This window comes from Eulemur rufifrons, chromosome 8, assembly GCF_041146395.1.
Source record: "Eulemur rufifrons isolate Redbay chromosome 8, OSU_ERuf_1, whole genome shotgun sequence".
Classification (NCBI taxonomy): Eukaryota; Metazoa; Chordata; class Mammalia; order Primates; family Lemuridae; genus Eulemur; species Eulemur rufifrons.
Window position 1 is genome coordinate 66,706,061 of NC_090990.1, and position 15,291 is coordinate 66,721,351.

The following is a 15,291-nucleotide window of genomic DNA, read 5'->3' on the forward strand; positions in this document are numbered from 1 at the left end:
GCAGGGAGAAAACAGGGACACACACCTACCTTTCGTAACCTCAGGGCAAGAACAATGGATCTTGTGCACAGGATAAGAGATGCCAAGCAAATCACAATGACAAATGCATCAAACACCAGGACATACTCCGTATTTTTCTGAGCTGAGGAATAAAAACAGAATTCAAATGTTAAACACACCTTACCTGAGAAAAATTTCCAAAGAAAATGGCAGTGTGAAAAGAAGTTCAAATGAGAAATGTTTTATCTATTGTTAAAACAAAATGTTTAACCTGCTGTTAAAATGGTAAATTTCAGAAACAAATCACGCTACATTCATTCAGAGGTCCAAAAAGTGAGACACTCTCTGATGTGAAGATTTATACATTTAAAAACATGAGCTGCTAATAAGTGCATTTAAATTTATTTATACATATTTACTGAATTCTATTATAAACAGAATTCAACAGAAGGTAATCCATTTAGGCTCCATTGAAAGAAGGCAAAACTACTGACATACTCTGAGTTCTTTCCCCTAAAAGCACAGACACCAAGTTCACCACCAATGAGAGAATAGACAAATTAAAACCCCATCACTCAGAAGCCCCATTTCTGCTTCTCAACCTCACTGTGCACCTTCCCAGCAGAGTGCCAATTCCAGAAGCGTTCTTTGCACGTAGAGAAATAAATTCTTGGAATGGAAGTAAGGAGGAGCCTGGTAATCAGATTTTTGGTTTGGAATACACAGTAGCATGGAGAACGTATCGGAGGGAGGTGAAACTGTAACCTTAGCTTCTCTCAGACGTCACAATAGCATCCCAAATTCCACTCTGGCTCTCTCGTGCCTGGCCCCCACCTTCTCCACTGTGCTCTCCCTGCAGGACTTCGCGCATGCTGGTCCCTCTGCCCGGAGTGGCACATCTCCCCAGCCCCCACACATGCTCAAACAATTAGGAAGCAGCCTCATGTTTCAGATTAAAAATCCCCCACCTCAGAACAGAATCCCTAAATTCTCAACTCTCTTAGCCCCCTCCTATATCCTTTCACAGTACTCCCTGTGACTACACACATCTGCAGCACCTTTTCCTCTCCTTTGCACAACAGCTGCTGAACTTATAATTACATCTTCAAAGACCACAGCATGGAGCAGGCACAGTGTGAAATGGGGAGGGAGCCCGATGGCCTGGCTCTGAATCTTGGCTCTGCCCTCAGAAGCTGTAGAGCCTTGGGGAAGTTGTTGAACTCCTGTGTCTCAGTTTCTTCATCTGAAAAATGGGTAGAATAAAAACCACCTACATTGTGGGGCTATTGTGAGGATTATACAAGTTCATATATGAAGAGCCCTTGGAACAGCCCTAAAGAGATAATAACAGCGAACACTTAGTGGTTCCTATGTTATCACTCAATGTCCATCTTCCCCACCAAAAGATTGGCTCTGTGAGGCAGGAACCATGAGTAGTTGCTATGGTTTGAGTATCTGTCCCCTCCAAAACTCATGTTGCAATTTAATCTGCAATGTGGCAGTATTGAGAGGGGGAGACTTTAAGAGGTGATTGGGTTATAAGGTCTCTGCCCTCGCAAAGGGATCCGTGCATTCGCGGATTAATGGATTATCATGGGAATGGCACTCGTGGCTTTATAAAAAGAGGAAGAGAGACCTGAGCTGGCACACTCAGCCCCCTCACCATGTGATGTCCTGTGCTGCCTCGGGACTCTGAAGAAAGTCCCCACCAGCAAGGAGGCCCACACCAGATGTGGATCCTCAACTCTGGACTTCTTACTGGCTCCAGAAATGTAAGAAACAGATTTTTTAAAATAAGTTAGCTGGTTTCAGGTGTTCTGTTACAAGCAACAGAAAAAGGACAGGACAAAGACAGTAGTGTTGAACAAAATACAGCCCCTGTGCTTAGCATAATGCTTCAGTATGCTCACAAATAAATGAAGAGAACTGAGAAGAATACGAGACCCTTGAATAATCTAAGTTAGAACTTATGAAGATCTGAGCCGAGCAGGGGCAGAGGGAAAGGAGAAGGCACAGGGCTGCAAGAGATGAAGGAGAGTCACAACCTGGTCTCCAGTTGGACCTGGGGAATAAGGAAGAAGGACAACCAAGAATGACTCCTGGTTTTCTGTCTTGGGTAAAATGAGTTCAGCCTGGACATGCATGAGAAGAGAGGACGATCTGGTGGCAGCTGAAGCCATGGGAATGGACAGCTACTCAGAGGGCCCACAGAGAGACAAGCAGAGTAGGAAAGATTGTGGAGTGGGGAGGTGGGAGGGGACAGTGTTTGAGAATTAGAAAAGAGATAATCTCAGTAATGAGATAGAGAGGAAAGGCCAGAGGAGAAGGAAACAGGACTGGAGACAGACAACCAGCAGGGGAGAGACTACAGCTGGGGCACCTCTGCAGAGAGGGCACCGAAGAGAAACACCATCATGTCCTTGGATTTAATAACGCAAAGGTGTGGGTGATATTGGCGTGAGTGTCTGAGGGCAAAGCAGCTCATCCAGTGGGCGACAAAGCAGAGACAGCCAGCTAGTAAATGTAAGTCCCTGAGCAAATGACTTAACCTTACTAAGCTTCAGATGCCCCTACAAAATAGGGATGGGGGGGCAAAGGCACCTGCTTCACAGGGCTGTCATGAGAATCAGGTGGCACAATCTATGTGAAGTGCTTGTTAGAATAGCGCCCATCACCTAGCGCTTACATTCACCTCTAGCCATTTTATACTCAAGAAATTTAAGCTATCTTGGGATATCATCTAATAGGTAGGTAAGAAAACAACTTAGCTCTATCAGAGGAACCTTTATTTTTTTTTCCTTGGTCCCACAGAATGGAGCAGAAGAAATAGAGGTAGTTCTTGGGAAGATGGGACTGAAAATCTTATGAAATGCAAGGACAGCATCTGGTACCTTCCTTTCTGACATATAACTAGAACAAAAGTCTCTAAGATTGCTCGCAATGGGCCTTATTTACAGATGGGAAAACAAACAGACCTAGAAAAATAAACTATCCTTCCTAACAGAATCCAGTATAGCATTCCATTTTTCTTTGAATTATTGAGAAGACTAGTTTGGTGTGCTAAAATATATTTATATATTTTATGATCATCCTAACAGCTTTCTCACCCTATTGAAACAATGTCACCCCACAGGAACATTTCCCAAACCTGAGTTTATAAAACACTAGTCCGGAAAGATGCCCCTGCCTCCCTGGTTAGGGAAGTCCCACAGACCACTCAGCCCTTCCAAAGGCCTGAGAGGTCCTACACATACCACCACTAGCCTGCCCTTGGCACTCTCACCCAGGGCTTCCCGAAATCACTGAAACCCCTTTCCCCATAATACCATTTATATTGCCCATCAATGGGGAATCCTGCCCACTAATTCCTCCCTAAGCCCCTCATCTCCAAATTGCTATATTTATAAAATCAAGTTACATGAGGATTAGTGGCACATTTGGAGATGGGAATCAGAGGTCACAAAAGGCAACATGAGGTTTATATGTGAAAATGGACATTTGCCTTCATATCCACCTTGAGATAATATGATAATACTGAGATAGCAAGAAGGAGAGCGAGCCTGGGGTAAGTGCATCGATGTGAACGAGCCTGAGAACTTTTTGGAAATAGGGTAAGAATCCCACCAGATGTCGCCCTTGCCTTTGTTCCACTTCCCCCAAAGCCAGGACAATCTTGATCCACCAGACAGTTTCATATGGGGGGGGGGGGGGAAATCCATTTCCTAAGCTGGTTTCCAAACATTAGCTTTTTAAGACTTTCCCATCACATCATTTTATTTCAAATTCGTATTCTCCTGGTGATAGCTGGTTTCTAGTGCACAGCTCCAGGAGAAGCAGGTGTAAATGCCAGTGTTTTTACCCAACAGTCTATGAGGTTTATGTTTCTCTTCATCGGCCACAGGAGGGGGCCAGAGAGCCTCTCTTCTGAGCATAGACCAGGGAAAAACCCCTAGTTTCGTAAGCAGCCCTGTGGGGAGGAAGGAAACACTGCTCTGGCGACACATTTGACTAATTCATTCTGTCATTTTGATCTTTATAACGACCATTCCAAATCACATATGTAACAAAGGTTAGCTTCTTTTCACAGGAAATTGCACCTTGTACTTGAACTTGGACCATATGCACCTAATGCCTGTGTATCTGTGAGGAAAGTGATGTCTGCTGGGGAATACTAACCGCTTTTTAACAAAAACCAAAACAGTATATTCAGATCAGATGGTTAAGTCAGTGCAACTACTGAAATCAAAACTGAAATCGAGACATAAGATACAACTGAGACTAAGAAACTCAAAATACAACTTGATTTTGCTATTTATAAGTTTTGTATCTTCCACCTTCCCAAGAAGAAATTCTAGTAGAGTCTTGTTGAAGTGGCTGTTTCTGCAAGAGTAGGATAAGTGGCTGTTTGGGCAAGAGTGAGATATTCTTCCCTCTTCTCAAGTCTTTCCCACATCATCACCACCTATTCACTGCCAATCTGCTTTCCTCAGAGTCCTCCTAAAATTGATTTCTGGGCAAGTTTACAACTCCCTAACACTCTTTCCCAAACTAAGAATTATTTTCCGTAAAACTGAAGAGCACTTTGTCTAAACATATAAACTGAGAACAAACAAGTAAACACACAAAAAACTCTTCATTGTATTTTCCCCAAATTACCTAATTTCCAAACTTGCCTGCATATTTCTGACTGTTCTCTTTTTCCCTTTCCATTTCTCTCTCTTACGACTTGCCAATTAGAGATAAGTCACTTTGATATAAATTACATTTTTAAGGAACTTCTCAGCAGCAGCAAGAATTCCATTTACTATATAATGCTTTAGTTATCAATTTTAAGATAAAGCGTATTTCCAGGGCAAATTTGGCTCCCCTGGGTTGTTTTATACTAAATAGAAAAAACAAACAAACAAAAAAAACCCCACAACACTTGTTTGAAAAAAAACTTAACAAGTTTTCCTTTAACAAATGCAGAGTTTTCACAAATATTAACCATGAATGTATAAAAGAAAACTGCATCTTCTCATGCTTCTTTAAATGTATAAACATTTTAAGTAAAATTTTAAGACAATTAAGGTATTTCAAAATATTTTCATTCACGGAATGTTAGAGCTTCCAAAGATGGAAAATTGACAGTTACATATGTCAACGTTTGATATTTTTCAAATACAGTTCATTGATCTAAAAAAAAAAAAAAAGATACAACTGAAAAGCAGCAGGCCACAAATCAATGATACTTTAAAACAATCTAAAATCGGAACCACAAGTGTTTTACATTTTATTTTGTTCCAATAATCAAGTCAAAGGGAAACTCACTTGAACAAACTTGCAAATTAAAAAACACTGACCATCCGTCATTAACAGCATCCCGACCCCTTGCTGAGCAAACAGAACTGGCTTGGTAGGTAGCCTATTTTAAACATGTGGATTAAGAGGCATTTTCCAAGTAATGACTGAGTAGGTGACCCAGCGTTTGTACAGGTTGCTCTCTGGCTCTCAAGGCCTTGATTCTTTTCCATCGTCCAAGGCTCAGATCAAAGCATACCTTCTCCAAGAGTCATTTCTAGATTTTATTTCTCACTCTGCCCAAGTCAAATTCAATTTTTGCTTTCTTTCCCATACTTTTTGTCTGTGCATCACTTGTTTTTATCCATAACACATTAGAGATTTTATAAACATGTCAGTTTCCCTCACTAAGGCATTTTCTTGCTTTCTCCCTCACTAAAGCCTCATAATTAATATGTGCCAACTCTTGTTCTCAGTGCTTTGCTTTACATACTGACTCATTAATACTCAGCATCCTGGAAGGGTAAGTGCAGGTCGAGATCCTTTACCTGAAATGCTTAGCCCAGAAGTGTTTCAGATTTCAGATATTTTTTTTTTTTTTTTTTGGAATACTTGAAATATACTTACTGGTTGAACATCCCAAATCCAAATATTTGAAACCCAAAATGCTCCAATGAGCATTTCTTTTAAGCATCATGGTGGAGCTCAAAAGTTTCAAATTTTGAAGCAATCCAGATTTCAGATTTTCAGATTTGGGATGCTCACCCTGCACTATTATTACCATAATTTCACAGAAAAAGGTACTGAGACAGACAGGTGAAGTCATTTGTCCAAGATCACAGGCACAGTAAGCAGCACCAGAACCCCAACCCAGATGGTCTGGCTACAAAGCCTGAGCTCCTAACCACTGATGCATCCTACCTCTCCCAAGAGGAGTGTAATAAACATCTGATGAATTAAACAAAAACACAAAGCGTTGGGATATGCTTTACAGAGTTTAACACATTGATTGCCACACACAAAAAAACAAACTTTTCCTCGGGGCCACAGTGTTTTATTATGAAAACAGAATAAAAACTTTGAGTGTAATTTAAAGGTAAGCATAAATAGAAAAATGAAATTTATTGACTTCTATTTATTTAATCCACATTTTTAGAATTAAATTGTCAATATTAATTGTAATAATAAGAACATCAACAAGATTTTATATATACTTCATGTGGCCCCAGGGTCAAAACTAGAGTGAGTTAAATACAACACTCATGGCAGTTAATGTATTAATGCTCAAAATGTGGTTTTCTGGAAATTGTCTTCCTATTAGCATCCAAATAAACCATTTAAACACCCCAAATCCCAAAATAAAGTGTTAAAGTACATGATGGGAAACTGTAGAGCATACTTACTAGATCCAAGTATGTTTAAGTCTTTACATTCTTCGATGTTGGCATCACTGTCAAAATAGATTTTGATTTTGCCACTGTGAGCTCTATTGTCAAAGGTAATCTGGAGACAAAAATGTACAGGGAGGTTACAGCCCAGCAGAAAGTATAACTTGTTTGATCAATTTGGTTTTAAAAAAAAAATCAATGGCATCCAAACAGTGTGCTGATCCAAAGAGAATTATACTGGTCAGCAAAACAGCCAACTAGAGTCGCCTGGTGCTCACCCCCTTCCAAGAAAAGGGGCCAAAACAATGAATAAACAACTATATTTTGACGAAAGACTGAGGAAGTATGCTGGAGAGCATCAGGGGAGTGGGGAATCCTGGTGGAGCACAGAAGCCCGGGATAGCACCATAGAGAGGGGAGCAAGGCACCCTGCCTCTGCCACACTGTCTCCCTCACTGGGATCAGCTCAGAACCAGGCAGGAACTTATTGTTATAGGAAAAAGTTAAGCTGGAGACTCCCAGTGGCCCCCATTACCTCACAGAAGGCAGCAATCTTTGCTAAAGGAAAGTCCTCCTCGGGGCCCATGCACACTCAGCCTGACAGCCAGTCAGGTGGCAGCCCCTGCCCCTCCAAGAGCCTACCACAACCACCTCCAGCAAAACCATGCCACCATTGTCACAAACACCCACAGCCTAGGCCATGAAGGCAACCATGGACATTGCTGACAAGCATTACAACTGAATAAATCGGATAGAGACCACCCAGAACCAAGGCCAATGTACTACACCCAACTGACACCCTAGGACCCCTCTATAGGAAAAAGTCCCTTCTTATGAAAGCTACTCTATAAAATTGGAAAAAGCAACTGTTCCACCAGACGCATAGATAGCAATGCAGGGACAGAAGAAACATGAAAAAACAAGTAAATGTGACATCCCCCCATAGGAACACAGTAATTCTTAAGTAAGAGACCCCGAAGAAAAGGATATTTACAAAATAGCTGACAAGAAATTCAAAATAATGATCTCAAGAAGACTCAGCAAGATACAAGAGAATACAAATAATTCAGTAAAATCAGGAAAACAATTTATGATCTGAATGAGAAATTCAACAAAAAAATAGACAACATAAAAAAGAACCAAACATAAATCTTAGAGTTAAAATATTCAATGAATAAAATAAAAAATACAAATGAGAACTTTAACAATAGACTAGATCAAGCAGAAGAAAGAATTTCTGAACTTGAAGACTGGTCTTTTTAAATAATCCAGTCGGAGGAAAGACAGAAAATAAGAATCAAAAAAGAATGAAAAAGGCCTGTGAGACTTATGGGACACCAGTAAGTGAACAAAGTTTTGCATTAAAGGAGTTCCAGAGGGACAAGAGATGGAGAAAGTCACAGAAACTCTATTTAACAAAATAATAACTGAAAACTTCCCAAGTCTTAGGAGAGATATGGGCATCCAGATCCTGGAAGCACAAAGATCCCCAGTTAGATTCATCCCAAAAATATCCTCTCTGAGGCATGTTATAATCAAATTGTCAAAAATCAAAAACAGAATTTTAAAAGCTGCAATAGAAAAGCATCAAGTCACATATAAGGGAATCTCCATTGGACTGTCATCAGATTTCTCAGCAGAAATCTTGCAGGCCAGGAGAGAATGGGAGGAATGGCACTATATAAATCTTTCAATCCTCTACTATGAAGCTCTGAAATCAAATTGTCAAAAATGACAACAGCTACAATTAGTGGCTAAGGAACACACAATAGATAAAGATATAAATTAGGGCAACAAGGAAAATTATACTGATGAAAATATCCTCATCACAGGATTTCTTTAAACTTTCTGTTAAATTAATGAAAAAATATAATCTAAGGGGGAGTGGCATACATGAATCTCACCAAATCCAGGATTTCAGATCTCTGGTTCAGAGAAATCCTAGAGTAAAACAGCCAACCACTTCTGGGAACAAAAACCAGAATTCACCAGTCTTTGACAGGAGTACGCAATGATCTTATTTATTATGCTGAATGGAATTTAAAAGCATTTCCTTCAATTTAGTCCTTTAGGTATGAAATTCTGGGTTTTACCAGGCTGAAAATTATTTTTATGTTTGCTTCAAGAGCTACATAGTGATTTCAGAAACAAAAAGATTGCTCCAAGGCTGCCAGCTGAACTTAAGATGTCCAAATGTCCTCAGTCTTCCACATTATGGAATTTAAATCCATCGCTTAAAGTTTTTAAGTGATATATGCCACGTATTCCATTAAGAAATCCAAAAAGTTCACAGGCAAAAAGCCTGGAGAGCTGAATGTATAGGTGAGCAAACCCACATGCATCTGCATGTCTCTGAACATAAGCCAATTCTGTGTAATCCAAGAACATCACTACAACCAAACCATAGGTTCAAGAACTAAACCACATCACCCTCATTTCTGAATCTATAAGCTTTGACTAAACCTCCACTCCACTAACATTGGCACTCTAGGTCTCTGTTTTACCCAGGAAAGCCTTTCTCAAGCCTTGCGAACCTTAAGCAGACATATTAATAAGTCCAAAGAACAAAATAAAAATGAAGAGCCAATAGTTTTTGACCCATGCTGCTTACTGTATCACAACAAAGTCATCAATGACCTCATCCTTGCAGACCCTAGTCCTCCAGCTCTTCTCCTGCCTTTCTCCTCATCCCTCCAGATGCTCCCAGTGCTCCTCTGGCCCACCCACCCCAGGGAGATTAACCATACCCTTGGCCGGGCGCCGTGGCTCATGCCTGTAATCCTAGCACTCTGGGAGGCTGAGGCAGGTGGATTGCTCGAGGTCAGGAGTTCAAGACCAGCCTGAGCAAGAGTGAGACTCTGTCTCTACTAAAAATAGAAAGAAATTATCTGGACAACTAAAAATATACATAGAAAAAATTAGCCGGGCATGGTGGTGCATGCCTGTAGTCCCAGCTACTCGGGAGGCTGAGGCAGGAGGATCGCTTGAGCCCAGGAGTTTGAGGTTGCTGTGAGCTAGGCGGACGCCACGGCACTCACTCTAGCCCGGGCAACAAAGCGAGACTCTGTCTCAAAAAAAAAAAACCATATTCTTCTCAGCTGAAGACATTCTTCCTTACTATGTATCACAACCTGTAGTTACTTTTATCTCATTTAGTTGTTTTCCTGTCTGTTTCCTCCACTACGCTGTAAGCTTCCTGAGAGCCCTGCACCTTTAGGGCATAGTGAAATGCTTGGTGCACAGTAGGGACTCATTAAGTATTTATTGATTGTTGTTAAATAAAGCACTCTTGTGAACTGCTAAAAGTGTATACAAATATAACTTTCAGCTAAGCATCCCAGTTTAGCCCATTAAACAGGAAAGGAAGGGATAGAAGGAAGAAAAGAAGCACAAAAAGGACATAAAGAAGAACAGAAAAGACAGATGGAAGGAGAGAGAATGTCCATGAAAGTGAGAAAGCAGCTTACTCTCCCCATAAAAGTGAACAGTCTCTTCTACTACACATGCCTCTCCCAAAATAAAAGGAAAAACAACTGCGCCTTTGCAGCCTGGCCTTCAGATCAAGGGGGCAGTTTCTGCCTCAAGGTTTGAAAACATTTGCTACTACATTTGCAAAGACCTTCTTTTGAAGCTGATAACACTACAGATACTTAAAACACTTCTCATGAACTTTTTTTTTTTTTTAACATATTAGGAGAGTAGGAGGTCAAAGCCAATTTTTAAAATTCTTCTTTTGACCCAGAAATCTAGTTTTTAAAAGTTGAAAAGGGTTTGCTTCATCTTCAGAAGTAATGGTCTGGACCGACAATACCATAACGTATCATTAGATCTGTTTGAAACACAACTGCATCTAATTCATCTATAGGCTGATACATTTTATACTCCACATCTACAAAAGGTGTAGGGAAAAATAAGAGAAAGTGGCTTAGTAAAAGAAAAACACTTGCCGTATTCTGAAAGACGTAACAGTCTGGTAACTCACGGTAATGAATCGTTTGTAGGTCAATGCCTTTGAGTTGAAAGGAGATTTCAACTTTTAAGAGCCTGAATAAAATATATTAAAATGTATAAATTGTCACAAGGTTACTATACTACTCTCCTTCCCCTTACCCCCATTTCCTGGGAAATGAGACTTTAAAATGTATTTACCGATAAAAATCCAATCTGAAGAATGATGAGTTCTTCCAGTCCTGCGGGTTCCTGGAGAAAGGCTCAAGGTCTAAGTGAACACAATCTAGGGCAATAAAAGAACAAGAAATGGTTGTTTCCATCAAGAATCAGATGTTAAAACTCGTGGGCAAAAGTGTAAGGAGAAGAAGGAGACTTAGAAAGTTTCAAAGCATGAATATCGTCCCAGAAAATACTAATTACACGGGAAGACTGATAGCAACCTTACAGTGGAACCTGGCAGAGGCCACACAAACCAAGTGAGCAAAGTTAACGTCGCCAGTAATGGGATAACAGACATCACGCACCTCCTGATACAATGTACTGAGATGGACACATCATCACTTGGGTGGTATTCCCGCCAAAAATGCATAACCTCAATCTAGTCATGAAGAAACAGAAAAGCCCAATGCGAGGGACATTCATTCTACTCTTTTAAAATGTCAAGATCATAAAAGTTCAACAAACAAAACCAAGGAATTTTTTCTTGCTCCAGATTAAAAGAGACTGAAAAGGCATGACAACTAAATGCCAGATGTGATCCTAGATAGGATCCTGGTGGGGAGGGGTTGTTTTTATTTTGCTATAAAGAACATTAAGACAATTGACAAATGGGGTTTGTAGATCACAGTATTGCATCAATGTTAATTCATCATCGTCAGCACTGCACAGTGGTTATGTAGGAGAATGCTCTTCTTTGGGGGAAAATGCACAATGAAGTATTCAGAGGTAAATAAACAGCATGTCTGTAACTTTAGGAGAAATATTTATACATAGGAAAAATGATAAAGCAAATGTGATAAAATGTTAGTATTCGGGAAATCTGGATGAAGGGTATACAGAAATTCTTTGTGCTATTTTGTAACTTTTCTGTTAAGTCTGACACTTTTTCAAAATAAAAAATAAAGAGAAAGGAAAAGAGCTCAGGTTGCATTCAAGTAAAAACAAATTATGAGCCATAAACTATAGAAGAACGATTGCCTGATATGTAAATTAGCCTCATTATTGTGTAATCTAACACCCTCGCTTTACAGGGCAGGCATTCAGGAGGCGTAGTGGGGAGCACCTTTCAAAGTAACAGTGACCTAGAGACAGAACAGGTGTGAAACGCATGGCTGCCCCTTGCCCAGGTGGCCACCACCCCTTCTGTGCTGCCTTTGAAATGGAAAAGGCAGGGCCTAGTGCAGTGCCTGGCACCCAGCAGGTGCTCAAGAATCTTGGTAGACTTAATGGCTAATTCTTTGAGAGTGTTATCTCACAGTCCTAACTCTTAACTTGCTCGTTGATCCCTTCAACTAGAGTGTAAAGTCTTTGAGAGCAAGAACACAACTGTGTTGTACCTCATTAAACACTCATTGCCTACCATATAGCTGGCACTCAAAATATGTCCCGACGTGTGGGGCACACTTACGTTTAATGAAAATTAGGCACCTTGAGCCAAAAACAGGGACACAGAGCTGAAGAGAGAACTCAACAAACATAATATTCAAGAAAGGTAGATTTTAGAGAGTGTGTGTGGCAAATAAAGTATTAGTGTCCAGAAACAATTTAATGTTGGTTTTCCTGACTAGACCTTAATACAGTCAGGGCAGTTAATAAAAAGAAATTTGTTTTCAGGCAAGAAAAGACTGATGATGATAAAAATAGCAAAAACATACTGAGTACTTACTCCATGCTGGGCACTATGCTAGGGCTTTATATGTTCTCTCAATGAATGCATCATCCTGTTGAATCCTCAAAGCAACTTGTGAGACAGAAACTATTGCTGCCCTTCCACAGAAGAACAAACCAAAGCACAGAGAAGTCAAGAAACTTCCTCAAGGTCACACAGCTAGCTGGTTATCCAAAATTTAAATCCACCTTTGCTCAGTTCCAGAGCCTGAGCTCCACCAGTACACTGGGGAGGCTGATCTCTGAGAACATCAAAGACCCGGGCTCCCTACCCAATTCATTCATTTATTCAGTCAATATTTGCTGAAAGCCAGGTGCTGTGCTAGGCACTGAAGGTAAAGCAATGTACAAGACAGACTTGGCCACTGCCTTCATGGAGTCACATTCTAGAGGGGGAGATAAACAATAAGTAAAAAAATATATACCAGGTAATTTCACCATGTGAAAAGTACTAAGACACAGAACAGTGACTGAGAATAACTAGGTAGGATAGCCTCACCTTAGGAACGGTGGTCAGGGAATGACTCTCAAGGTGCTAAGATGTTTGAACTGAAACTGTTTTCCTAAAGGAAAAAGAATCAGCTATGCATAGATCCAAGGGGCTACTATTCCTGGTAGGAAAAAACACAAGCCCTAAGGCCTCCAGGCAAGAAAGAGGCAGGTTTGTTCAACAAACAGAATGGATGATGCTACAGAGAAGTGAGGACAAGGGCGTGAGGAGCTTAGGAGGCAGGCAGGTGGCCAGCTCCTATAGGGTCTTGTGGATTTTATTCTAAATGGAATGAGAAGCCACCAATGGTTTTTAAGCCAGGAAATGATATGGCCCGATTTACCACTCTGGTTGCTGCAGGGTAGGCCAGGGCAGGGCAGGGGATGTGGAGGCAAGCCCAGAAGCAGGGAGACCGTCTAAGCACATAGTGGCTTTGACTGTGGTTGAGCCAGGGGTAGGTAGAGAGATGGGGGAGGTTTGAAATGATCTGTTTGGGACACAGCAGGTTTGAAATCTCTATTAGGTGACACGATGGAGTTGTCAAGTAGCCAGTTGAAGATATGAGGAGTGTGGAGCTCAGGGGAGAAATTTAGGTTAGAGGTGTAAATTTGGGTACCAGAGAGAAAGGGCATGAATGACTTCTAAGAGGCTGAAAGGGGTGGGTGTGGGCCCTGCTGCTCAGGTGAGGCTTTTAACTGTGGCCTCGCCTCTGCACTCCTGTGTAACACAGGGTGAAAGAAGTGGAGAGAAGCTATGCAAGGAGCACTGAAGATACGGTGGCAAGAAGATGAGGGTGTTGTACTCTGGCACGCTTGTCCTGCAAGCATCAGCTGCTGGGGCACAGGGATGGAAGAGGCTGGGACCAATGGCCCTTGAGAGGGTCCAGGTAAGAAAGGAGTGGCAAGCGCCCTGGCAGCTTTTGTGAGGGAGGGATATTGATGGAAAAGGGTATACCTAAGCTGGATACTGAAGGCACTGAAGGCAGGAGGTGACGATGGATAGTGGAAAATGTGATGAAGCCAGTAAAAAAAAAAAAAAAAAAGATGTCTATGTGAAGTGAAGGATCTTTGGTTGGAGAGCACTGAGGCAGTGCTTCAAAAATTGAATGTGCATGAATCACTTTGGGATCTTGTTAAGATGCACATTTGGCTTTAGTAGCTCTAGGGTGAGGCCTGAGATTCTGCGTTTCTCCCAAGCTCCCAGGTAATGCCCATGCTGCTGGTCTTTGAGAGCAAAGACCTTCCTACTATCACTAACTCGTTACGTGAACTTGGCGTAGCTGCCTACCTTGACCAAGCATTCGTTTCTTCAACTACAAAGTGAAGGCCAAACTGGTGATATTTAAAGTCCTCCTAACATTCCTATTGTAAGGTGAAATAGAAAGAAAAATTAAATTAAACTGATCTGAGTAAACAGCTATATTCTGAACGAAGTAACATGTTCAAGATCTATGTGCCGGACACTGTCCTAGGTCTTTTTCTCCTGTACTTCATTCACTCCAGGATGGAACTCTTTTCACTTTTAAACATCTCTAAAGCAGATGAGTCTTTAGAAAAAAATTGATGGCCTCTTAGATTCTGAGAAATATGACAGAATTTTATCAGTTAATTTTACACTATCTGTAAAATTCTCCTTATAAAAATCTGTTCTGTTGTTCAAATTTTGTATTACTTTGTTCATAATTATAGAGTTACACTTTATTTAAATGCACATTCAGAACTCTCTGATATCCAGCTGACCTTATGACACTATAGTCATTGCTACTGAGGCTGCCCAGTGCCTGGTGGCAGCAAAAACTGAGATTTCTGTAAAAGGATGGCAAAAGTCCTAAGTAAAACATCAAACTTAAAGGAGAACAAACTGATATCTACAGTAACAGCCTCATCACTCAAATGAATCTTGCTTACAGAGCAGAATACTTCAGCTAATGAAATAACAACCCCCTTGGAGGGTGGATTAGACATGGTCTTAAGACAGCAAGAAAAATGATGAAATGGTCAGAATGTCTCATGCTAAGAACATGTGGAGAGAAGAACATGAGAAACTAAAAAATTGTATTACAGAAAATGAAACGCTATATGAGAAAAATAGCCACCCAAATATTATAAAAAAATTTTTTCTTAAACAGGATTCATAACAGTCACCCCAATAGAGGCTGACCTGGAAAGCTACTGTTCTAGAGGCAGAACCAGGAGGGATATGACCACTAGCACGAATTAAGGGAAATGCTGGCCTTGATCTACACAATCAGTTGTGCAACTAAATATAAACCCACAAGGAAAGCTGGGCATAGAG

The 15,291-nt window shown here is 40.8% G+C and overlaps 1 protein-coding gene across 1 annotated transcript in view; it reads right to left on the bottom strand.

The window, feature by feature from the left end:
- MCOLN2 (mucolipin TRP cation channel 2) overlaps window positions 1–15,291 on the bottom strand; it is a 53,869-nt gene that overhangs the window by 12,753 nt on the left and 25,825 nt on the right. The window contains exons 5-8 of the mRNA XM_069478144.1: window positions 10,818–10,902; window positions 10,616–10,712; window positions 6,684–6,783; window positions 30–142 (exon numbers count right to left, since the gene is read on the bottom strand). Of these exons, the coding sequence (XP_069334245.1) occupies window positions 30–142; window positions 6,684–6,783; window positions 10,616–10,712; window positions 10,818–10,902 (395 nt within the window). The remainder of the gene's footprint in view (window positions 1–29; window positions 143–6,683; window positions 6,784–10,615; window positions 10,713–10,817; window positions 10,903–15,291) is intronic.